Consider the following 26622-nt stretch of genomic DNA (forward strand, 5'->3'; position numbering starts at 1 on the left):
GAAATTTGCTCCATGACGGGACAGGTAGAACATGGTCGAGGCTTCTGGACTCACCAGGTCACAGTGATTGACTGTTTCTCTAGTTTTATGATGTAAACAATGTCACAGGATCTCCTGCAGTCGTCATTATCCACCGCCTTTCACTGATAGGGTTCTCCCCGGAACAGAGAGCAGTAATCAGATTCCTCTATCAGCCTCTCTTGTTCTGAGAGACTGGCTATTTGCACAGTTGTGGTTCACACAAAGAGCAGCTTCAGATGCAGGAAGCCCCCATCATTTTACTTTCCCTTCATTTTGTTAAAGCAAATGAGCTTTGGAACCAAGTCCTGGTTCGATTCCCTGCTACTTTTGTTAACTTGAGAAAGTTAGCTTTGCTAAGCCTCAGTTTTCTCACCTGTGAAATGGGAATGATAAACCTATTTCCCAGAAGAGCTGAGCTAATTAAATGAGTAGATGTGAACAAAACACTTAGCACAGTCCCTGACCCGTGGTAAATACTGAATTTTCACTATTAAACAATGTTTATAGGCTTCCCTGGTGGCTCAGACAGTAAAGAATCTGTTTGCAATGCAGGAGACCCGGGTTCAATCCCTGAATCGGGAAGATCCCCTGGAAAAGGAAATGGCAACCCACTCCAGTATTCTTGCCTGGAGAATTCCATGGACAGAGGAGTCTGGTGGGCTACAGTCCATAGGGTCTCAAAGAGTCAGATATGACTGAGTGACTGACTTTCATAGGCTTATCAGCTAAGGAGAAAGTTCAAACACGTTATAGTCTGATGGAGAGGTCAAATGAAAAACAATTCTCAGTGTGAAAAGCATAGATATATTCTAGCATAGATATGTTCTTTGGGAGTGTGAAGTGGCAGCGTCTTATGATCCAGGGAGTTGGGGAAGACTTCAAAGAGAAGGTAATGTACTTTATGGGTCCCCAAAGGGAAGTATGGGCACTGCTTAGATCTCTATAGATTAAATATAGGCTCAAACCACCTGTTTTAGAACAATAGGACTCACTTCCCTATAGTTAGCAAAAATTATGCCTGTACCTATATTGATTTGTCTATAATGAACAGCTTTACTGATAAACATGTATATTGTAGTAGACTTGCTTGTAATTCCAGCAAATCCAATAAATTGATGATATCTATATGTGAGGTTAGGAATGAGAAAAATTCAGAGACTAGATATGTAAGTAATCAATATAATACCCTAGTAAATTCTAGAGATAAAATGTGTTGAAATTATGATTCTTCATCACTGCACGTAACACATTAGTGACTATATTTAATAGCCTAATTAGCAGTAAAATTTTATGAGTTAACATCACCATGAGAACATTCCCTTCTACATTACTGAGTTTTATCTGTAAATTTGTAACATGACCACAATCATCTCGAGGTATTTTTACACATTTTATTCAATGAACCTAAATGAACTTGCACTAATTAGATTTTCACTGCCAGTCTTGGTTTTATAAGTTTGAACCCATACACCTTCAGAGAACTCGTGTGGTCTGGGGTGGTGCACACTTGAAATCGCTTTACAAACACAGAGATGTACCAGAGAGAAAAATTCTTTAGCTGTGTCTGAAGTCTTTCCTAAATGGTTATTTCACAACGTTTAACGTGAACTATTTCTCTAAATGACTAAAAAGCATATATAGTAAGACTCGTTTCTGGATATTTGCAGAACTCCTAGTTATAACTATGCGCCCAATATGGACAAACACTGGATTATGCAGTACACGGGACCCATGCTGCCCATCCACATGGAGTTCACAAACGTTCTACATCGCAAACGGCTGCAAACTTTGATGTCAGTGGATGATTCTGTGGAACGGGTAAGCCCGTGAACCGGCCCCAGGGATGGGCTTTGGTCCAGCTCCCCTTGTGCAGATGCATTCTTGCCAACCCTGCTTCTGTAGTAGTTGTTGTTTTTCATTTTGCGAGAGTGTGGGGGCTGGGTATTCTGTGAACTCATCATCCCCCCTCATCTTGTTCTCTTTCTAGGCTTGGTTCTTGTGGAGCCAGTAGCAAAAAGGAGTTGACCAAAAATCATAAACCTTTGATCATAAATCAAGGGTTATCACCACAAATACCTTCAGGGGTTAAGCAAATAGTGTAGATAGCTAAAGTAGATAGAGTATAAGGCGATAGGGCATGGTGAGGATCACGGTGAACTCAAATCTAAACTCCCTCATCTAACGCAAGGAACAGCTACTCAGCTTCAACTAATTTTGGTCTTGTGAAAATATGGATACAGTATTAAGTCTTCTGACTTTTAAAAGAAGCCAGAAATACAAAAATTGTATTTTAAATTTCCTGAGTTTTACAGATAACATAAACCAAACAAGACATGCCTAAAGGCTGGATGTGACTGGATCAGGCTCAGAGGTAGCCTGTTTTTAATCTTTGATAACTAAATATGAGGGATGATAGTCAAATTTGCTTTAAAATGGATTTTTCAAAGTAAAACCTTAAAGTTTGATGGTAGAGGTTGTTTTGTGTGTTTTTTTTTTTCAAATAGGCAAAAATAAGCCAGATTAAGAAAAGTTATATAAGAATCAACTGTATTACTGGACTTTTTCCCTCCAGGATTGCAGGCAACTTGAAAAATGTGTATAAACGTACATGTTTGTCAGCCCTAGTAAAGCAACTCTTGCCTTCTAAAAATAATGGAAAAAGGATTTGAGGGGAATCATGGCGATGCTATTGTCATCTTATGCCATCACAGTTGTTTCTGACTGAGGTCTGTGCTGTGTTTCAGCTATATAATATGCTTGTGGAAACGGGTGAGCTGGAGAACACTTACATCATCTATACCGCCGACCACGGTTACCATATCGGGCAATTTGGACTGGTCAAGGGGAAATCCATGCCATATGACTTTGATATCCGCGTGCCTTTCTTTATTCGTGGGCCAAGTGTAGAGCCAGGATCCATGTACGTATTTCTCTGTTTCCAACATTCAACTGTCATAGCTCGTGTATGTCTGAGATAATTCGATTACCAATCTCAGGGTCTGGTTTCCTTTAGTCCAAACAAAAAAGGGTGAGTGTAGGTTCATAATTTAGAAGACAAAGCCTCCCGCCTGCCCCACCCCTCCCCCAGTCCTGCCACATGCTAAATTAATGTCTACTCTTTCAAGAGAAAGGAAAAATAACTGTATCAATGATTAGCTCTCTCAAACCGACCAGAATCCATGAGACTGTGAACAAAGACATAGAGTGTGATTTTAGGTATGTCATCCTTACCTTCTTCGAATCTTTTTTTAAAATGATAACCAGTGCCATCCTCTTGGTTGCTTTTTTAAAAAAACTATTACTGAAGAATTTTTAAAGGAAATTAAATGTTAAGAACTTTAAAGTTTAAATAATTTTAGATACATTTTATTTAATTAAAATTATTTAAATGAACTTTAAATGAATTTTAAGAAAAGAAGCCTGAAGGACTGAAATTCCATTTCTGTCATCTTAAGTCACTGCATCCCTTTGCATGTCAGTATTCCCATCATAAATGGATTTTGTATGCCCTGCCAGCACATCATAATGTGTAGTGTAAAATGAGATCCTTTACATGAATCAGTTACCGAAAGCGTGAAAGAAAAGAGTGCAAGTAGAATTCAAAACCTGGGATGACCCTTCAAGTGCATCCAGTCTGGACCCCTGATTTCACAATGAAGAAGCTGCACAGACAGGGTACGCACGCCCCTCTCAGAGTTCCCCCATCCTGGATGTGACAGCAGTGGGGCCCAGATGCCAGATAATCTGAGTCTCATCTATGTGGCTTGTCTGCTGCTGCATTCCAGTGCATGCTGGGGAGGAAGTGATGGCAATAAGAAGGGCCGCTTTGGAGAATGTTATTATGTCTTTCCCTGGCTTCCCGGATGGCTCAGCAGGTGAAGAATCCACCTGCGATGCAGGAGACACAGGAAACGGGGGTTTGATCCCTGGTTCAGGAAGATCCCCTGGAAGAGGAAATGGCAACCCACTCCAGTATTCTTGCCTGAAAAAAATCCCATGGACAGAGGAGCCTGGTGAGCTACAGTCCACAGGGTTACAAAGAGTTGGACACGACTGGGTGACACATGCAAAGGAGTCATGTGCACACATGCATTGTCTCCAGATCGCTGGAAACTCCTGGGGAAGCACTGGATCTAGAGTCGGAAGGCTTTATGTTTGAAAGGCTAGGCAGCATGCATTTAATTCAAGTATAAAAACCTTGTGTCCTTTTTCAGAAGATTGATTTCAAAGCCCTAGTTCAACAGAGGAGTGATGGACTCTCAGGTTTCAGAAGAAAATACATAGCCTACAAAAGCCAAACATCAGGCCACAATTTGTCTGAGGTGTGGCCAGAACTCAGGGGGACAAGCCTGTCTCCAGCCTGACCCCTGTGACAGTCAGTCTTTCTCTTGGTCCCAGTGGCTGAGCACTCAGGTACCTCCCAGAATCAACCACCATTCCTGGGCAACCAGATGAGAAGCTGCGAAGCAGTGAAGGCCAGGGAGTACTGGGATGGGAAAAACAGTCCTGGTGGGGCCCTCCACTGGTGCTGGGGCCCAGGCATAACCATCTTGTCCCTTTACAGAGTCCCACAGATCGTTCTAAACATTGACCTGGCCCCTACCATCTTGGACATCGCAGGGCTCGACGCACCTCCTGACATAGACGGCAAGTCTGTACTCAAACTTCTGGACCAGGAAAAGCCAGGTAACAGGTGCGTCAGTTTCCTTCCCCTTAGCCAGCCCCGAGCACACCAGCTCCCAGAGCCAGCCAGCAGCCAACAGAAGTGGAGGCAAAATACCCTCCGCCCCCGGGGATCGCCTTGAGCTGAGCACCTCCTCCGTTGTTTGTGAATGGCGTGATGATGGAGATGCTGTCCTGGTCTGTGGGAAGCGAGGGGTGTTGCTTTAAATAAACTGTTAGCACAGATCCATTTGGAAAAGTGTCCCAGTGCCAACAGTAAATATTATTACTTTGCTTCCAGGTTTCGAACAAACAAGAAGGTCAAAATTTGGCGTGATACATTCCTCGTGGAAAGAGGGTAATTATTGGTTCCTGGGGTGCTTCTGGGAACGAGTCTTTGTGGGCAGCTCTCCCTGCTGGGAATGTTTTTCCCCCTTATTTTGGTTTACTAAGCGTGTGGATTTCGTAAACCTAGTCATAAGACTCATCCTCCTCTGGCCAGCAGAGTAATGATGGCTGAGTCAGAATTGCAAAGATGGGACCACAGTCTTTATGAGGCCGTGGATTCCCACAGCATGTGTCCACCTCAGTTCCTAAATGAACCGGTTAATTGACTTTCTCAGTTATCCCTTCCAGGTTCTGCCTGATGCCCTTCCACTTCTTTTCCTTATGTGCCTTTCCTAGTTTTGAATAGACAAATAGATGAGTTTGTATTAATAACTGTTCCAGAGTCATTTCTGGGTTTCTCCTTTCTATTTGTAATGTCCATTGTCTTTGTTTTTCTCCATGCTTACCCTAGGCAAGAGAAAAACATTTCTATCATTGCTTTTTAACAAAAATGAACTTTGAGCCTATAAAGCTGAACATTTATGCTCAGAGTTTTGAAATGAAGATTTTGAAGGAAGTGATTTTCCTTCCCTGATCTCTCATCTTCATAATTCCCAGCTTGTAATTTTCCCAAAGGACTCATAAAATGTTGGGCTCCTGTGGGTAGAGACTTGATAACTATTTATTGCTTTTTGGAGAGTGTGGAGTCATGTGACAGGGAAGGAAAAAAAAAGACAGGCGTCACAGTGAAGGTCATTTCAGATCACTTCTCACATAAGCTTTTCTTTTTCTGTCAAAGGAAATTTCTACGTAAGAAAGAGGAATCAAACAAGAATATCCAACAGTCTAATCACTTGCCTAAATATGAGAGGGTCAAAGAACTGTGCCAGCAAGCCAGGTACCAGACAGCCTGTGAACAGCCCGGGCAGGTGAGTGACTCAGCATTTCTGTACCATCACTCATTTGCTTCTCCATTTCTGATGTAAAGACTTGCAACATGTCAGATAATGTACATATTGGCACCCCACTCTAGCACTCTTGCCTGGAAAATCCCATGGATGGAGGAGCTTGGTGGGCTGCAGTCCTTGGGGTCGCGAAGAGTCGGACACGACTGAACGACTTCCCTTTCACTTATCACTTTCCTGCATTGGAGAAGGAAATGGCAACCCACTCCAGTGTTCTTGCCTGGAGAATCCCAGGGACGGGGGAGCCTGGTGGGCTGCCGTCTATGGGGTCGCACAGAGTTGGACACGACTGAAGCGACTTAGCAACAGCAGCAGCAAGCTTTTCATAGCAGTCATGGAGTGCTCACTGCAACCCCTTTCCACTGACTGAGCAATGTCTGACTGGTCCCAGCTGGGTCTCCTCATCACTGCTTGGGCTTTCTCCATTTAAAAAAGATGGTGCTTCTAGTGAAATTTCTAGATATCCACCTAGTTAGCCAACATCAGTTCAAGATATCAGACTTAGGAAATGGATAGTCCTGTGTTAGAAAGTTCAGAGACTGTTTGCATCTAAGGAGAAAACCCCACCCCTCTTAACAGGTGATCAGGACGTGTCAAGAGATAGCTTAATCAAGATCTGAGGCAGATACTGAGCCTCTGGACAGCAAACCACCCCAAGAGCCATGATTGGGTTTCCACACCCTGGAGTAGGATCAGATGTCATCTAACCCGGAGAGAAGGACAGAGTCTGTGACCAAGGTTGAGGAATGAAAAGGAAAACCATATTCTATTTGTTTATTGTTTCTACCTGTGCTCACAAAGTTACTGACATCAAATATTTCATTAGATTCAATCCTCTTCATTTATAGAATATTAAGTAGAGAACTCAGGGCTACCCAGAACACCAAGTGTTACCAATAAGAACTAAAGAATTACCGTGCGGTGAATTAACACAGACCTGTTTTGTTTTGTTTTTTTGGGGAGGGGATGTTATTTCAATTTCTGTGTATTTTTTTTCTTTCCTTTTTTTTAAAATACAAATTTATTTATTTTAATTGGAGGCTAATTACTTTACAATATTGTATTGGTTTTGCCATACATTGACATGAATCTGCCACAGGTGTACATGTGTTCCCTATCCTGAACCCCCCTCACACCTCCCTCCCGCTCCCATCCCTCTGGGTCATCCCAGTGCACCAGCCCCGAGGACCCTGTATCATGCATCAAACCTGGACTGGTGATTCGTTTCACATATGATAATATACATGTTTCAGTGCCATTCTCCCAAACGATCCCACCCTCGCCCTCTCCCACAGAGTCCAAAAGACTGTTCTATACATCTGTTTCTCTTTTGCTGTCTTGCATACAGGGTTATTGTTACAATCTTTCTAAATTCCATATATATGCATTAGTATACTGTATTGGTGTTTTTCTTTCTGGCTTACTTCACTCTGTGTAACAGGCTCCAGTTTCATCCACCACATTAGAACTGATTCAAGTGTATTCTTTTTAATGGCTGAGTAATATTCCATTGTGTATATGTACCACAGCTTTCTTATCCATTGGTCTGCTGATGGACATCTAGGTTGCTTCCATGTCCTGGCTATTATAAACAGTGCTGCAATGAACATTGGGGTACACGTGTCTCTTTCAATTCTGATTTCCTTGGTGTGTATGCCCAGCAGTGGGATTGCTGGGTCATATGGCAGTTCTATTTCCAGTTTTTTAAGGAATCTCCACACTGTTCTCCATAGTGGCTGTACTAGTTTGCATTCCCACCAACAGTGTAAGAGGGTTGCCTTTTCTCTACACCCTCTCCAGCATTTATTGCATGTAGACTTTTGTATAGCAGCCATTCTGACTGGCATGAAATGGTACCTCATTGTGGTTTTGATTTGCATTTCTTTGATAATGAGTGATGTTGAGCATCTTTTCATGTGTTTGTTAGCCATCTGTATGTCTTCTTTGGAGAAATGTCTGTTTAGTTCTTTGGCCCATTTTCTGATTTGGGTCATTTATTTTTCTGGAATTGAGCTGCACAGGAGTTGCTTGTATATTTTTGAGATTAATTATTTGTCAGTTGCTTCGTTTGCTATTATTTTCTCCCATTCTGAAGTCTGTCTTTTCACTTTGCTTATAGTTTGCTTCAGAGAAGGCAATGGTATCCCACTCCAGTACTCTTGCCTGGAAAATCCCATGGATGGAGGAGCCTGGTAGGCTGCAGTCCATGGGGTCGCTAAGAGTCGGATACGACTGAGCGACTTCACTTTCACTTTTCACTTTCATGCATTGGAGAAGGCAATGGCAACCCACTCCAGTGTTCTTGCCTGGAGAATCCCAGGGACGGGGGAGCCTGGTGGGCTGCCGTCTACGGGGTCGCACAGAGTCAGACACGACTGAAGTAACTTAGCAGTAGCAGCGGTATAGTTTGCTTTGTTGTGTGAAAGCTTTTAATTTTAATTAGGTCCCATTTGTTTATTTTTGCTTTTATTTCCAATATTCTGGGAGGTGGGTCATAGAGGATCCTGCTGTGATTTATGTCAGAGTGTTTTGCCTATGTTTTCCTCTAGAAGTTTTATAGTTTCTCATCTTACGTTTAGATCTTTACTCCATTTTGAGTTTATTTTTGTGTATGGTGTTAGGAAGTGTTCTAGTTTCATTCTTTTACAAGTGGTTGACCAGCTTTCCCAGCACCACTTGTTAAAGAAATTGTCTTTTCCCCATTGTGTATTCTTGCCTTCTTTGTCAAAGATAAGGTGTCCATAGGTGCATGGATTTATCTCTGGGCTTTCTATTTTGTTCCATTGATCTGTATTTCTGTCTTTGTGCCAGTACCATACTGTCTTGATGACTGTGGCTTTGTAGTAGAGCCTGAAGTCAGACAGGTTGATTCCTCCAGTTCCATTCTTCTTTCTCAAGTTTTGGCTATTTGAGGTTTTTTATATTTCCATCCAAACTGTGAAATTATTTGTTCTAGTTCTGTGAAAAATACCATTGGTGGCTTGATAGGGATTGCATTGAACCTATAGATTGCTTTGGGTAGCATACTCATTTTCACTATATTGATTCTTCCGATCCATGAACACAGTATATTTCTCCATCTATTAGTGTCCTCTTTGATTTCTTTCACTGATGTTTTATAGTTTTCTATATATAGGTCTTTTGTTTCTTTAGGTAGATATATTCCTAAGTATTTTACTCTTTGTGTTGCAATGGTGAATGGAATTGTTTCCTTAATTCTCTTTCTGTTTTCTCATTGTTAGTGTATAGGAATGCAAGGGATTTCTGTGTGTGGATTTTATATCCTGCAACTTTACCATATTCATTGATTAGCTCTAGTAATTTTCTGGTGGAATCTTTAGGATTTTCTATGTATAGGATCATGTCATCTGCAAACAGTGAGAGTTTTACTTCTTTTCCAATCTGGATTCCTTTTATTTCTTTTTCTGCTCTGATTGATGTGGCCACAACTTCCAAAACTATGTTGAATAGTAGTGGTGAGAGTGGGCACCCTTGTCTTGTTTCTGACTTTAGGGGAAATGCTTTCAATTTTTCACCATTGAGTATAATGTTTGCTGTGGGTTTGTCATATATAGCTTTTATTATGTTGAGGTATGTTCCCTCTATTCCTGATTTCTGGAGGGTTTTTATCATAAATGGATGTTGAATTTTGTCAAAGCCTTTCTCTGCATCTATTGAGATGAATCATATGGTTTTTATTTTTCAATTTGTTAATGTGGTGTATTACGTTGATTGATTTGCGGACATTGAAGAAACCTTGCATCCCTGGGATAAAGCCCACTTGGTCATGATATATGATTTTTTTTAATATGTTTTTGGGTTTGGATTGCTAGAATTTTGTTAAGGATTTTTGCATCTATGTTCATCAGTGATGTTGGCCTGTAGTTTTCTTTTTTTGTGGCATCTTTGTCAGGTTTTGGTATTAGGGTGATGGTGGCCTCATAGAATGAGTTTGGAAGTTTACCTTCCTCTGCAATTTTCTGGAAGAGTTTGAGTAGGATAGGTGTTAGCTCTTCTCTAAATTTTTGGTAGAATTCAGCTGTGAAGCCATCTGGTCCTGGGCTTTTGTTTGCTGGAAGATTTCTGATTACAGTTTCAATTTCCGTGCTTGTGATGGGTCTGTTAAGATTTTCCATTTCTTCCTGGTTCGGTTTTGGAAAGTTGTACTTTTCTAAGAATTTGTCCATTTCTTCCAAGTTGTCCATTTTATTGGCATATAGTTGCTGATAGTAGTCTCTTATGATCCTTTGTATTTCTGTGTTGTCTGTTGTGATCTCTCCATTTTCATTTCTAATTTTGTTGATTTGATTTTTCTCCCTTTGTTTCTTGATGAGTCTGGCTAATGGTTTGTCAATTTTATTTATCATCTCAAAGAACCAGCTTTTGGCTTTGTTGATTTTTGCTATGGTCTCTTTTGTTTCTTTTGCATTTATTTCTGTCCTAATTTTTAAGATTTCTTTCCTTCTACTAACCCTGGGGTTCTTCATTTCTTCCTTTTCAAGTTGCTTTAGGTGTAGAGTTAGGTTAATTTGACTTTTTTCTTGTTTCCTGAGGTATGCCTGTATTGCTATGAACCTTCCCCTTAGCACTGCTTTTACAGCGTCCCATAGGTTTTGGGTTGTGTTTTCATTTTCATTCGTTTCTATGCATATTTTGGTTTCTGTTTTGATTTCTTCTGTGATTTGTTGGTTATTCAGCAGCATGTTGTTCAGCCTCCATATGTTGGAATTTTTAATAGTTTTTCTCCTGTAATTGACATCTAATGTTACTGCATTGTGGTCAGAAAAGATGCTTGGAATGATTTCAGTTTTTTTGAATTTACCAAGGCTAGATTTATGGCCCAGGATGTGATCTATCCTGGAGAAGGTTCCAAGTGCACTTGAGAAAAAGGTGAAATTCATTGTTTTGGGGTGAAATGTCCTATATATATCAATTATGTCTAACTGGTCTATTGTATCATTTAAAGTTTGTGTTTCCTTGTTAATTTTCTGTTTAGTTGGTCTATCCACTGGTCTATTGTATCATTTAAAGTTTGTGTTTCCTTGTTAATTTTCTGTTTAGTTGGTCTATCCACTGGTCTATTGTATCATTTAAAGTTTGTGTTTCCTTGTTAATTTTCTGTTTAGTTGGTCTATCCATAGGTCTATCCATGGTCGGGTATTAAAGTCTCCCACTACACAGACCTGTTTTTAAGGAAACTGAGAACATAGGAACACAAACTAATTTAAGTACTCTTGCTTGAAATCTATGCTAGCTGGGAGAAAAACACTATGTCACGATGAGAGGGACTAAATTTCTGCCTAAGTCATTACAACTTAGAACAGAATTGGAAGAAAGAGAAAAAATAACATTTATTGAGCTTTTGCCTTTTGTTAATATGCTGAGCCTAACACATCTTTTATTTTTTTATGGAAAGACATTTTATATATAGCAGTGTGTATATGTCAATCCCAAACTCCCAATCTGTAAGGCACTGTATGCAGTGTTTTATACACATTAGCTCAATTTAATCATCACCCCTGTCAAGAGAGGCATAGTCATTTTCATTTTACAATCTGGGAATCCATAAATTGTCTTATTCTAAAACTTGGGCCACTTTATGCCTTCCAAGGTAAATTTTTAACAAGAGGAAGAGAAGTTCAATTCTGTCTTTGCTTTCCTTTTTTTAATCTGACCTCTGGATAGTCACACAACTAGCCAACACCAGTTCAAGGTATCAGACTCATAAAATGGGTAGCCCAGTTATTATTGAAATGGCCTCGTTTCTTATACGCTTTTTATATGGCATCTAACCATATTGAATAGATGTTCATAATAAACTACTTGACCCTCATCCGCTCTGTATTTCCTTGTGTCTTTTTGTACACAGGAATCTCTTTGAAGTGGAAAAAGGTGAGGAGGGAGGGCTATTGAATTAAGGGATAAAACCAAGCCTTCATAGCACTCTGCTAAGCCTTAATTTTCAAGTGTTTAGTGGAGAAGCTTAGACCTATTCATTATATTTTAATTTGAAGTCTCCAAATCCTTCTTGTGGAAGCTCCAAGTAGTATTATGACTAAAACCTCAGAATTGTTTTGTAGCTCTAAAACGATTTTTATGAGGCAGCCTCAATAGACTAATTTTACTTCTATTCAGGAGTGGGAAATGTTCAGTGTTAAATATATCTCATGCACATTAGTGATCTGGTTGCTATTTCAGCTAAGTGGAGAGACTTATAACCCTTTGAAGATAAGGTTCATGGCCTACCTTTCAGTATACACTTTTGCAAACCTCTCTATATGGCTCATGCTGAAATTTTAATTTATGTCCTCAAGGGCAAACACAGCATAAACTAGATTACTGGCCCCAGCTCTTCACTCATTTGCTAAATGCCAACTATGTTAAAAACTTCACTTTGCTTTTTTTTTTATAGTTTTCTAAACGCATTTTGCCCCCATGAAATGTTTTCATGCGTGGCTCCCTGGAATTTTCCTCTGTTGCTTTGTTAATCACTCTGAATTTGGTTTCTATCACATGGCTCAGATGGTAAAGAATCTGCCTGCAGTGCAGGAGACCTGGGTTCAATCCCTGAGTCGAAAAGATCCCCTGGAGAAGGGAATGGCAACCCTCTCCAGTATTCTTGCCTGGAGTATCCCATGGACAGAGGAGCCTGGCAGGTTCCATGGGCTCACAAAGAATTGGACACAACTGAGTGACTAATACTTTCACTTTCACATAAGTATATAAGAACATTAGCAATGATCTCTTTGAGAAGTGCCTGAATTAATGGGCAAAGAATTACACTCGGCACAATGGTGATTTCTCTCTATAGGTGGTGGCAAACCATGCCTTTAGAAGCTGAGAACTTTGAGAAAATTTTGAGCCTCTTCAAGGCAGTTATTAAACCTATAAGTCCAACCTGACATAGCTTGGTTATATTCTATAGAATCTTTGTATGTCGGTTTTTTGCTCTTTCTTTTTGGCTCTACTTTGAAGATTACCTTTTTTTAAAAAATGATAAATTTTCATTTATTATCATTTATTTATGATAATGATTTAAATAAAGTTACCTTTTATTTATTTACTTGGCTGCTTTGGATCTTAGTTTCGACATATGAGATCTCCACTGTGCCATGCAGGATCTCTCATTGTGGCCACGGACTCTGCAGTTGTGGTGCAAGGGTTCAGTAGTTGTGGCATGCAGGCTTTGTCACTCTGAGGTTGTAGGATCTTAGCTCCCTGACCAGGGATCAAACCCATGTCCCCTGCATTGGAAGGCAGATTCTTAACCAGTGAACCACTAGAGAAGTCCCTGAAGATTGTCTTTTTATTTACTATATCATTGGCTTTTAGAAGGGAAGAAAAAGTCCAGAATAATGAGACTGTTCAGGATCAAGATGACAGCCAAGTCTTGAACTGACTTGCTTGGGTTTTCTTTCCTTGACATGCGTTTTACACCTGGCCTGTGCCCTGCTTTTCTTGCTCTCACCAAGGTTAGCTGCCTTCCTTCAAAGGGAACACCCTTGGTTTGACTCTCCATGGAATGTAGAGGAAAAATCAGCACCATTAGCCTGATTCACTTCACTCCTAATCCCCCAAAAGATAGTGCCTTCCCCTCACTCCTCCAACAGACCCCATGTCTGGTCTCCTAGGATGGTTTGGTACGGTCAATGTGGATTCAGGAAGTGGAGTAAATAAAAGAAGGAGCAGTGTGAAGTTCAGAGGTTTGGGTTAGAATATTGGCATCCACTCCCTTCCAGTTGTATGTTCTTTCAGAAGACAGTTTCTCCTGTGTCTTGGATGTTCTGTCTCTGGAAAGAAAATTGATCTGTGTCTTGGGAGGATAAAGTGCCATCATGTATGTAAAGTTCTAGGTGAGCTTTAAAGTAGTGTGTGAGTATTGTTCCAGGCCATCTTACCTGTTGTTTTCATTCCTATGAAGCCAATAGGGAACGAAAATGGGCCAGAATCCCAGACATTTGGCATCACGTCTCCATCATGTGAACTAAACAACCAGCACGGAGTAATTAAGACAGCATGGACATATGTGTTAGCATTACTTCCATGTTTCTGAGTTAATACAAGGCTGAGTGTGAATTCCCATCACTCTCTCAGCTGGTGTGACACCCCCACGCTTACTTATGTGCACACTATACACACACACACACACACACACACACACGCATGCACACAGTCATGTACAAGCTCAGCTTCATCTGAAGTTGGTTCAATGGAGAACATAGATCAGTGATGCTCAGTTCTTCTGCACATCAGTATCACCTGAGGAGCTTTTGCAAATACTGATGTCCAGCCTTGCCCCAGACCAATCAGATGAACATGTCTGCAGGGATGGTCAAGGCATGTGTGTTTTTTAACAGCATTACAAACCACAGATCTGGAATCTAAGAATGTCAAAGTTGGAAGGAGGCTTAGAAATCTTCTGATCAAATGGTATCCTTTTCCTAATAAGGAAATTTAGATCCAGAAAACTTAAGCCACCAACCCAATGTCAAAACCTGCATCTCTTCACTTCATGTTCAAATCTTTTCTTCCCCAGAACATCCTGCCTCTGCAAAAATGTAAGACAGTAGATTTTCTGCTTGAAATTGTCAATGGCATTTGCCTCCATGAATCCCTCACAGCATCTAGGGTAGCAACTCTCAACCATGACCTCAGATTAGAATCACTTAAGCACCTTTGGAAATGCCCATGTTTGAATCTCAGCCCAGACACATTAAATCTGAATCCCTGAGGATGGGGCCCAGGTGGCAGTGTTTTGTTTTGTTTTTTCAAGCTCCTGGGTGATTCCTTTGACCAGCCAAGATTGAAAACCATTCATGCTGGGGGAGGGTGGTCATTTTTTGTTCCTCTTCTAGGTATAGATATTGATTTCTTAAATAGGAGTTACATAAAAGAGAAATTCCCTGGGCATTCCATTTTGAAGTTCATTTAATACATATATTCTCTGTCCTTTACGAGGAAAAAAGCAACTTGTTTTCTTTTTATAGAGCAAATGGCATGTCCTTTTGTTAAATCATTGAATTCCAGCATCTTTGTAATTTAGTTTGCCTTTCTACTATTGTATCAATACAAAATCAAAGATCTGTTAAAATTCTGAAAAGACCTCAGCATCAGGCAAAGAAAATTAAAATGTAGCCTGTTGAGTGTAAACTGGTTTAGTGCCAGGATCTATGCTGTCATCCAAAAATTATCCCTCTGACCAGAGGTCCCTCTGACCCTTTGTGACCAGCTGCAGAGCAGGAATAAAAAGGCATTTGCCAGGAAGGTCTGGCTAGAATTGTTAGTGTGCCAGAAATGCACTGCCTGTTTCCAGAAACCCGCTGAGCCCTGGTGAAGATCACAACATGGCTTGTGGCCATCCCCTCCCCACCTCCCCTTGCCCTGGCTCTCTGAGCTCCAGAGAAATCGGCCAGAAATATGGAGCCTCCAGATGCCATCCTCTGGCTCAACTCTCATCTCAACAGGGAGAGTCTCAACTAGCCTCAATATGGAAGGCTAGTCTCCTGCTCTCTTTAGCCTGCACTGAAGGATGAGGCCGAATGGCCGGTCATCTCCCTAGGTGCTTGGCTTCTTTGCCTTTTTCAGAACACAAATCACAGGGTTAAACGTTAAACCATCTTTAGTAATGCTCCAAACAACTCAGAAACAAACGTTGAGGACAGACGCTTTTCCCATCAACTGCATAATGTGATCCCAGCTTATTTAATTCATACTCTCTCATTTCCCACTGTGCCCACCCTGGTCAGGTTCCCCTCTTCCCTCTGTCTCTCTGTTTCTTACTCATTTTTATTGGAATATAGTTGCTTTACAATGTTGTGTTACTTTCTGCTGTACAGCAAAGTGAATCAGCTAAGTTGTTGTTCAGTTGCTGAGTCGTGTCCGACTCTTTGGGACCCCATGGACTACAGCACTCCAGGCTTCCCTGTCCTTCACCATCTCCCGGAGTTTGCTCAAACTCATGTCCACCGAGTCAGTGATGCCATCCAACCATCTCATCCTGCCTTCTCCTCCTGCCTCCAGTCTTTCCCAGCATCAGGGTCTTTTCAGATTCTCATTAGTTGTCTGTTCATGCATAACAGTGTCTATGTGTCTCAAGCATAACGTTCTCTCCTGCGTGTTAGTTCTCACCTCCGCCTTCCCAAGGTCCTTCCCTCAACCTATCGGCAGCCTCACATTCTGCCCCAAACCAATCCCCTTTTGTATCGGTGTCCTCATCGACCAGGATTGCATCCAAGCTGTTCGCTTAGCATGTGACTGCAGGCACATTACTTACCCTAACTCTGCCTCAGTTTCTTCATCTGTGACATGGGCATAAAATAGTACTTGCCTCCAGGGGTTGCTGCAAAAGACTGTAGGAGTTAAATGTATCGCAGGAGTCCCCAGCACATAGCAAGCACTCAACAAATACTGGCTCTTGATTGTTAGCCAAGGTCAGTTCACCAATCTTATTTTCCCTCGTTTGCAAGAACCATACTTCTTCCAACATTCCAACAGCGACTTTTACAAATGGTTATTCACATTAAAATCTAAAGGAGGAAACATTTTATCTTTTTTCTGGTTTTCCCTCCCCCTTCCAACCCCTGCCCCATCCTGTTTCACCCCATCTCAGAGAAAGCAGGAGATAAATATCTTCAGCACAAATAACTCTATTTCATGTTTGTGAGAAAGTCTGAAAATAACTTGAGCTAGTAGCAATTTGAACAAGGATGTTTATATGGCCATATTCCTCAGTGTTGAGATGAAAACTCTTTTTTTAATTCAAGTATAATTGATATATAACATTGTATTAGTATCAGGTGTACAGTTTAATGATTCAATATTTGTATATATTGTAAAGTGATCACCACAATTAGTCTAGTTACCATCCATCACCCCACAGTTAAAATTTGTTTTTCTTGTACTGAGAACTTGTTAAATGTACTCTCTTCGCAACTTTCAAATATGTACTAGGCTGTTATTAACTGTAGTTACCATGCTATACATTACACCCTCAGGAGGTTATTTTATAACTGTAAATTTGTATATTTTGACCACTTTTACCCATTTGCCTACATTCATCCTACATGAGTTTGAGCAAACTCAAGGAGATAGTGAAGAACAGGGAAGCCTGGTGTCCTGCAGTTCATGGGGTCACAAAGAGTCAGACACAACTTAGCAACTGAACAACAATAATCCCAGGTGAAAATTCTAAACACATGTCCTCATGCAGGTAACTGCTTCCCATGATGTCGGCACTGGGTTAACAGATAACCAGGTTATAGAAAATTAGTATATCATTGTTACATCTTAGAGAATATAATCCGACCTGCATTAGAGCCAAATCCATGTAATAGGGAGTATAATAACAGAATTAATGCATGTGCATATATGTATATAAAATTAAGCTTTCATTGCAGTGTACCTTCGAAAAAGTTGTCACCAGTTTTTTTCTTACTCATGAAAATGGGTATAAGTTATATAAATAAGATTTTTTATACTCATCCCTGGTGGCTCAGATGGTAAAGAACCTGCTTCCAATTTGGGAGACCCAGGTTCAATCCCTGGGTCAGGAAGATCCCCTGGAGAAGGGAATGACAATCCACCCCAGTACTCTTGCCTGGAGAATTCCATGGACAGAGGCTACAGTCCATGGCATTGCAAAGAGTCAGATATGACCAAGTATCTTACTAAATACTTAGTAAGACAACACTTACTGAATAAGTTTACAGGGCATTCTTAATCAATCTGAGAAATATATACAATTCGAAACATAGAAACTATAATGATCCTCAAGTGGTTACTTCAGGAAAGGGAAGTACCCAGAATTCTATCATCATCTAATACTTATGCTAAACATTTTTTTTTGAGTCACAACTCATGGCGTATGGCATCTTATTAATAGTTCTCCCACCGGGATTGAACTCACACCTCTTGCATTGGAAGCGCAAGACTTAGCCACTGAGCTGCCAGGGAAGTCACTGTCCTAAGCATTTTACATGGGACATTTTTTCACCTGAAAACTCTTCTAAAAATAGATATTATGCCCATTGTAAATATGAGGTTTAAATGGGAAAGTTACTTGACCAAATTTTCACAGTTAGAAGGGTGACAAGTCTGTTCAAAACAAGATCCGTGTGATTCGAAGCTTGCAACCTTCCCACGAAACACTAATTACTATATTTAAGACAGCTTACAACCAGGGAAGGGTGACTTGCCCAAGGACTGGGTAGGCATTGTTAAAGGTCATCTATAATAGTTCTGCTTCAGATTCCTATAGTGCATCTTTTCTTCAGAACTCCAAAAATGGTCAACAATTTATTCTCATGACAGATCCTTGAAGCCAGGAGGAATAAGTGTTATTTTACCAGATGTGGAATCTGGAAGAACAAAGATATGCTGCAGTTTGCTCTAGGCCATAGAGTTAGCAGCAAAAGAAAATTAAAATTGAGGTCCTCAGATCCCTAACCCAATACTCATCCCCGTTAAAAATGACTACCTCTCATGAAGCTTCCATTAGGTAAATTTCTATAAATAATAAAGTGTGTGTGTGCAAAAATAATAATAGTAATAGCAGCTACCTTTGTTGAGTACCTGCCATGTGCTGAGTTCTTCCTATGAGTTACCTTTACTGCTCATGACCCTATAAAAATTTAGATGGTAAAAAAAAAAAAAAAAAAAAATTTTTGATGGTGTAACTGACTTGCTGCCCATTCTATCAGTTCAGTTCAGTTCAGTCGCTCAGTTGTGTCTGATTCTTTGCGACCCCATGAATCACAGCACGCCAGGCCTCCCTGTCCATCGCCAACTCCCAGAGTTCACCCAGACTCATGTCCATTGAGTCAGGGATGCCATCCAGCCATCTCATCCTCTGTCGTCCCCTTCTCCTCCTGCCCCCAGTCCCTCCCAGCATCAGAGTCTTTTCCAATGAGTCAACTCTTCACATGAGGTGGCCAAAGTACTGGAGTTTCAGCTTTAGCATCATTCCTTCCAAAGAAATCCCAAGGCTGATCTCCTTCAGAATGGACTGGTTGGATCTCCTTGCAGTCCAAGGGACTCTCAAGAGTCTTCTCCAACACCACAGTTCAAAAGCATCAATTCTTCCGCGCTCAGCCTTCTTCACAGTCCAACTCTCACATCCATACATGACCACAGGAGAAACCATAGCCTTGACTAGACGAACCTTTGTTGGCAAAGTAATGTCTCTGCTTTTGAATATGCTATCTAGGTTGGTCATAACTTTCCTTCCAAGGAGTAAGCGTCTTTTAATTTCATGGCTGCAGTCACCATCTGCAGTGATTTTGGAGCCCAAAAAAATAAAGTCTGACACTGCTTCCACTGTTTCCCCATCTACTTCCTGTGAAGTGATGGGACCAGATGCCATGATCTTAGGTTTCTGAACGTTGAGCTTTAAGCCAACTTTTTCACTCTCCACTTTCACTTTCATCAAGAGGCTTTTGAGTTCCTCTTCACTTTCTGCCATAAGGGTGGTGTCATCTGCGTATCTGAGGTTATTGATATTTCTCCCGGCAATCTTGATTCCAGCTTGTGTTTCTTCCAGTCCAGCATTTCTCATGATGTACTCTGCATATAAGTTAAATAAACAGGGTGACAATATACAGCCTTAACATACTCCTTTTCCTATTTGGAACCAGTCTGTTGTCCCATGTCCAGTTCTAACTTGCTTCCTGACCTGCATACAAATTTCTCAAGAGGCAGATCAGGTGGTCTGGTATTCCCATCTCTTTCAGAATTTTCCACAGTTTATTGTGATCCACACAGTCAAAGGCTTTGGCATAGTCAATAAAGCAGAAATAGATGTTTTTCTGGAACTCTCTTGCTTTTTCCATGATCCAGCGGATGTTGGCAATTTGATCTCTGGTTCCTCTGCCTTTTCTAAAACCAGCTTGAACATCAGGAAGTTCATAGTTCACGTGTTGCTGAAGCCTGGCTTGAAGAATTTTGGGCATTACTTTACTAGCGTGTGAGATGAGTGCAATTGTGCGGTAGTTTGAGCAATCTTTGACATTGCCTTTCTTTGGGATTGGAATGAAAACTGACCTTTTCCAGTCCTGTGGCCACTGCTGAGTTTTCCAAATTTGCTAGCATATTGAGTGCAGCACTTTCACAGCATCATCTTTCAGGATTTGAAATAGCTCAACTGGAATTCCATCACCTCCACTAGCTTTGTTCGTAGTGATGCTTTCTAAGGCCCACTTGACTTCACATTCCAGGATGTCTGGCTCTAGGTGAGTGATCACACCATCGTGATTATCTGGGTCATGATGATCTTTTTTGTACAGTTCTTCTGTGTATTCTTGCCATCTCTTCTTAATATCTTCTGCTTCTGTTAGGTCCATACCATTTCTGTCTTTTATCAAGCCCATCTTTGCACGAAATGTTCCCTTGGTATCTAGCAATGTGATAAATTTAACATATTCAAATCGGGCTTTTCTAGCTTGAAAGTCCAGATTTTTCCAATAAGCCACATCAATATGAGTATGAAATGCCATTCCCAGGTCCCAGGCAGAAGATAGGTGATATTCAGTGCTACAAAGTCCTACTCTAATAAATGAATTATGGTAGTACTTTAGATTGGGCTTCCCAGGTAGCTCAGCTGGTAAAGAATCTGCTTGCAATGCAGAAGACCCTGGTTCAATTTCTGGGTTGGGAAGTTCCCCTGGAAAAAGAATAGGCTACCCACTCCAGTATTCTTGGGCTTCCCTGGTGACTCAGACGATAAAGAATCCGCCTGCAATGTGGAAGACCTGGGTTCGATCCCTGAGTCAGGAAGATCCCCTGGAAGATCCCCTGGTATGGCAAACCACTCCAGTATTCTAGCCTGGAGACTCCCCATGGACAGAGCAGCCTGGTGGGCTACAGTCCATGGGGTCGCAAAAAGTTGGATGAGACTAAGCACAGCATAGCACTTTAGGTTATTGTGGAAATTAAATGAATAAATTTTTATATAAAACACCTTAGACCAGTACCTGGTATCAAGTAAGAGTTTAATAGGTGATGATAATGTGACATCTCCCCTTAGATTGGATTCTACCCAAACAGCTGCACACATGATTCTTTGAACAAAAGAGCCAACCTTCTCTTCTTCCTCAGGTGTGTCTTACCTTCACTTATATATTGTCTCAGCCAAAAGTTAATTCATTTTTTTTCCATAAGATTTTTGGTCAACCCAATATAACCCATCCAAAGCACTTAGACACAGTTACTAAACAGAGTGATTAAATGCTGAGTTAAACTCAGGGAATGATTCATGAATGAGGCTTGGTCCGTCCCCTTCATCCCAAGTTTCAGCATAGTTGGAAAGGCTCACATGAAATAATAATAACTTTGGAATTACTGAAATAGTTTTATCGAGCACCTTGCGCATGGTAGATGTCCGGAAGTATTTGTGGAATGAATGTGCTAAATTATCAACACAGACTAAGACGTCAGAGACGGAGGAGGAGGAGGGTTGAACTGATGTTGTCCCAGAAAGCAGGAAAGGAATTTGCAGGAGTAAGTGGTTGGAGAAGATGGAGAAAACTGGATTTGGCCATTAACCGATTTACCAAAAAAGTCCAAGAGCGTAGATAAAAGCGAGGCAGTGTGACATCTGTATTTCGGGAGGGGCACGTACTTCAGGTCCCATTAGCCTTACCTGAAGTCACGCTCTTATCTGATTCCAGCAACTCTTCTGCACTGGAAAACCATCTCATTACCAGGAGCATGTAAATGATCTGCAGCAGTTTTCAGAGCTATTCCTTTAAAAATTCTCTTTCTCCACCTCCGTCTATAAACTCTCCAAGTAAGATGACCATTTGAGTTGCTGCTATTTCCAGGTTTTATTGCTCAGCCATAAAAATTGCCATGATATAGAACACTAAAATGACTGTGGCCCACGTGTGGTAATTACATTTCATTAAAATTCCTAGTATGCTTGCCACTAAGGAGATTTTCAAAGCCTTTAGCTAATTACTCTATCTAATAGGGTCAATGACTTGTTCAGAGAGTCCGTGGTACAGGAAATAATTGGCATTTTTGTCAATGACTTCTGTATTATACAAGAATGTATATATAAGTAGTGTTTGGGGGTATATGTATATGCGCATGTGTATATATGTACATGCATGTATGTATGTATGTATGTTTGATTTTATATGATATGTCATCTGTGCCAATGACCATGCTAGACCTTAGATGGGATTAAATTCAACTCTTCAGGAAAGAAACACACTTTTTGTTCATTTCGGTCCCATCGGAAATCAACAAGGAATTTGGCTAATGGGTTGTAATCCAAATAGGATAAGTCACTAAAAATTCTGCCTATATTTTTCTACAGAAATCTACTTGTCCCCTCAGCTCTTCCAGGACAAAAAAAGAAAATTTTTAATGCATTGTGGTTTTAAAACTAAGGAAGGTTTTCAGTACAGTTGTGTTTTACAAATTAGTGTTTGCACTGAAGTTGATATAAATTGGAACACAGAAAGACATAAAGCCATCATTTTTTTAAGAATAAAGAGAGCCACATTTTTCTGTCTGATAAAAAATAGAGTATTTCTTAAGTTTCTGCTTGGCTGTGAGTTGAATCCACTGATGTCTTCTTTTGCTACTACAAACATTAAGTAATCAACACTTGGTTTTTGAATGCATGAGGTGGATGGATGTGTCTTATACCACTTGGATTTAAGACAGATACATGATATAAAAACTCAAGCACCACTGATTCCCAAACATTCTGGAGCTATGAAATATTATTTTTTTGAGACCCTTTTCACGAGCAAGAATTTCATTTTTTATTTTTGACTGTACTAGGTCTTTGTTGCTGCATATGGGCTTTCTCTGGTTGAGGGGAGCGGGGGCTACTCTTCACTGCGATGCACAGGCTTCTCATTATGGCAGCTTCTCTCCTTGTGGAGCACAGGCTCTAGGAACCTGGGCTCAGTAATTGTGGTTGAAGGGCTTAGTTGCTCCTGGGCGTGTGGAATCGTCCCACACCAGGGCTCAAACCCACCTCCCCTGCATTGGCAGGGGGATTCTTAACCCCTAGACCACCAGAGAAGCCCTCCGAGAACTCTTCTGAGAATTTCCTGGCACCTCCTCAAGCGAATTGGCCATATCTAGGAGTACAGTGCAGCAAACCCAAGCTTAGAAAGCACTGATCTCCATGTTAAAAAAAAAAAAACAACTGCATAGCACCAGCTCCATGCAGTTTTCAGCTAAGAATGTGTGAAGATTGTGTCATTCATCAACTAACTGTTCTGGTTAGGATCAGGGTAAGGGTTAGGGTTGGCTTCCCTGGTGACTCAGTGGTAAAGAATCCACCTGCCAATGCAGAAGACTTGCTTTTGATCCCTGGAGTGGGAAGATCCCCTGGAGAAGGAAATGGCAACCCACTCCAGCATTCTTGCCTGGGAAATCCCATGGACAGAAGAGCCAGGCTACAGCCCATGGGGTCACAACGAGTCGGACACGACTTAGTGACTGAACAACAACAAAGGGTTAGGGTTAGGAGAGAGTGAGGAGAACTGGTTACTCATAAAGCACGTAGTTCTGCCACTGTAGATGAGCTGGGAGTGTCCATCTATTCAACTGGAGCCATTTTCTAACCGGGTCACATCAGTACATTGCTTCACACTCAAAAATATGCACATCCCTCTCAAAGGCCATCTACCTGAGCTCCTTAGACCTAAAAGTATACCTTCTGCCCTCCTGTGGGATCCCACTGCAAAGAGGTCCAATAACCAGTTGTGAATCTAAAGCAGTGATCCTTAACCCAGCTTCACATTAGAATCACCAGGGAAGCTTTGGAAAAATCCCAGTGTCCAGCCAAGGTGAGAACCACTGATCAGATGTATTCATAACTCCCATGTGCCATATCAATTTGAATTCATGTTTGGTTTTTTTGTTGTTGTTGTTTGAGTCAAGTTAAATCATCTCTAATTTAGTTGGTCCTTAGATTATTCTTGACTTCTTGCCTTTTCTTGGTTTTGTAAATAGGTAGTTACTTGTCTTGTCTCTTGAGCTCCTGCTTCTCTGGACAGAGATTTACATTCAAAACATTCTGGCCAAACTGCTAAAGAAGGTTGTTACCTGGTGTGTTGAAATAGTTTAATTCAACAGCACAGAGTGTATAGGGGCTAAAGTGAAATTATAGAACACGTTCTAGATAGCAGGGATTTGGGAGCTCTGTGATAGGGCCTCCCAGGTGGCCCTAGTGATAAAGAACTTGCCTGCCAGTGCAGGAGACAAAAAACTCAGGTTCCACCCCTGGGTTGGGAAGGTCCCCTGGAGGAGGACATGGCAGCTCACTCCACTGTGCTTGCCTGGAGAGTCCCATGAACAGCTTGACGGGCTATAGTCAAACACTACTGAAGGGTTTAGCACGCACAGGTAGAAGTGCAAAGGCTGCTGTGATCATTCTGCAGCTACTGACGCCACGTGTGTGCTCTGTCGCTCAATCATGTCTGACTCTTTGCGACCCTCTGGACGGTAGCCCGCCAGGCTCCACTGTCCATGGGATTTCACAGGTGAGAATACTGGAGTGGGTTGCCATTCCCTTCTCCAGGGGGATCTTCCTGACCCAGGGATCGAACCTGCATCTCTTCCATCTCCTGCATTGGCTGGCGGATTCTTTATCGCTAGTGCCACCTGGGAAAGCATGTGACTCCGTTAAGAGAAAACAAACTGTGGCTCAGCATGATGGTCCATTGTGAAGGGCTGCACACCATTTTGTACACTAGTGTCAGTGTCAAACTTCACCTTGCATCAAAATAGTCCTCAAAGATACAGGTATAACAAGGGGATACATGAGATCACTTCACAGAAGGCCTGAAAAAACATCTTTTATCTAATCATTTTTCATTTATTTTCATGTATATTTGAAATATAAAACTGGCACAACAAACACACAATTTTACAAGTATTATGGCTTTGTCCACAGTTTAGAAATACACCCATTTGAAAGAAAAAGGGGCTTCCTTGGTGGCTCAGATGGTAAAGAATCCGCCTGCAGTACAGGAGTGCATGCTCAGTCACTTCAGTCATGTCTGACTCTTTAGACCCAGGTTGAATCCCTGGGCTGGGAAGATTCCCCTAGAGAAGGGAATGGCTACCCACTCCAGTATTCTTGTTTAGAGAAATCCAGGGACAGAGGAGCCTGGTGGGCTACGGTCCATAGGGTAGCAAAGAGTCAGATGTGACTGAGCAACTAACTCTTCACTTAAAGATAAAAAATATCAATAAAAAATTGTACACAGGTGATACTCATATATGGATGTGGGGGAAAAAAACACAAAAGTTTGATAACTCTATATTGTACCATGTTGTAACAACCATGATCAACTTGAAATGAATGTCATTATTCTTCCCTTTTGCCAGATTAATATTTTAGGGAGAGAAAAGGGAAAATAGGAAGATTATCAGCTCTTAAGTCAGTTATAGAGGATCCCATGAAATAACCCCCAGGCAAAGAGCTATTATTTCAGCCAGGTTTGATACCCATAAAATGGAGGAGGGGGCACTGAGATGTGATGCTGTGTCATATTCATCCAGAGTTAAGCTGGAAATTTCTGTAGCTGTGTATATATATATATATATTTTTTTTTTTTTGGCCTCTCTGTGCAGCATGCAGAATCTTAGTTCCCCCACTGGAGATCAAACGGCCCCTGCAGTGGAAGCATGGAGTCTTAACCCCTAGACCACCGGGGAGGTCCCACCTCTGTAGCTATCTTAATAGAAAGCTCAAACGAGAAAACCTAGTGGCAAGGTAACCCTCTTACACTGTTGGTGGGAATGCAAACTGGTACAGCCACTATGGAGGACAGTGTGGAGAGTCCTGAAAAAACTGGAAGTAGAACTGCCATACGACCCAGCAATCCCCATGCTGGGCATACACATCAAGGAAACCAGAATTGAAAGAGACACACGTACCCCAGTGTTCACTGCAGCACTGTTTACAGTAGCAAGGACATGCAAGCAGCCTAGATGTCCATCGGCAAACGAATGGATAAGGAAGTTGTGGTACATATACACAATGGAATATCACTCAGCTATAAAAAAAGAATGCATTTGAGTCAGTTCTAATGAGGTGGATGAAGCTGGAGCCTATTATACAGAGTGAAGTAAGTCAGAAAGAGATACACCAATACAGTATATTAACACATATATATGGAATTTAGAAAGATGGTAACGATGACCCTGTGTGCAAAGCAGCAAAAGAGACACAGATGTAAAGAACAGACTTTTGGGCTATGTGGGAGAGGCAAGGGTGGGATGATTTGAGAGAATAGCGTTCAAACATGTATATTACCATATGTAAAACAGATGACCAGTGCAAGCTCGAGGCATGAAGCAAGGCATTCAAAACTGGTGCTCTGAGACAACCCAGAGGATAGTGTGGGGAGGGAGGAGGGAGAGGAGTTCAGGATAGGGGGACACATGTGCACCCGTGGCTGATTCATGTCAGTGTATGGCAAAAACCACCACAATATTGTAAAGTAATTAGCCTCCAATTAAGAGTGTGCACTGTTTGTAGAAGGATAAGAAAAGTCACAGAGGAAGCCCGGCTCATCTGCTCGTGTCTATGTGTGTATGCATGTTAGTCGCTCAGTCGTGTCTGACTCTTTGCCACCTCATGGACTGTAGCCTGCCAGGCTCCTCTGTCCATGGGATT

The 26622-nt window shown here is 41.3% G+C and overlaps 1 protein-coding gene across 8 annotated transcripts in view; it reads left to right on the forward strand.

Annotated features, from left to right (window-relative positions):
* Nucleotides 1-26622, forward strand: part of SULF1 (sulfatase 1) — a 199113-nt gene that overhangs the window by 144647 nt on the left and 27844 nt on the right. For all 8 annotated transcript variants that reach the window (XM_059874426.1, XM_025001836.2, XM_059874425.1 and 5 more), the window contains 5 exons: nucleotides 1689-1839; nucleotides 2766-2941; nucleotides 4586-4714; nucleotides 4985-5041; nucleotides 5810-5939. In XM_059874426.1, the coding sequence (XP_059730409.1) occupies nucleotides 1689-1839; nucleotides 2766-2941; nucleotides 4586-4714; nucleotides 4985-5041; nucleotides 5810-5939 (643 nt within the window). The remainder of the gene's footprint in view (nucleotides 1-1688; nucleotides 1840-2765; nucleotides 2942-4585; nucleotides 4715-4984; nucleotides 5042-5809; nucleotides 5940-26622) is intronic.

The sequence above is a fragment of the Bos taurus genome, chromosome 14, assembly GCF_002263795.3.
Source record: "Bos taurus isolate L1 Dominette 01449 registration number 42190680 breed Hereford chromosome 14, ARS-UCD2.0, whole genome shotgun sequence".
Taxonomy (NCBI): Eukaryota; Metazoa; Chordata; class Mammalia; order Artiodactyla; family Bovidae; genus Bos; species Bos taurus.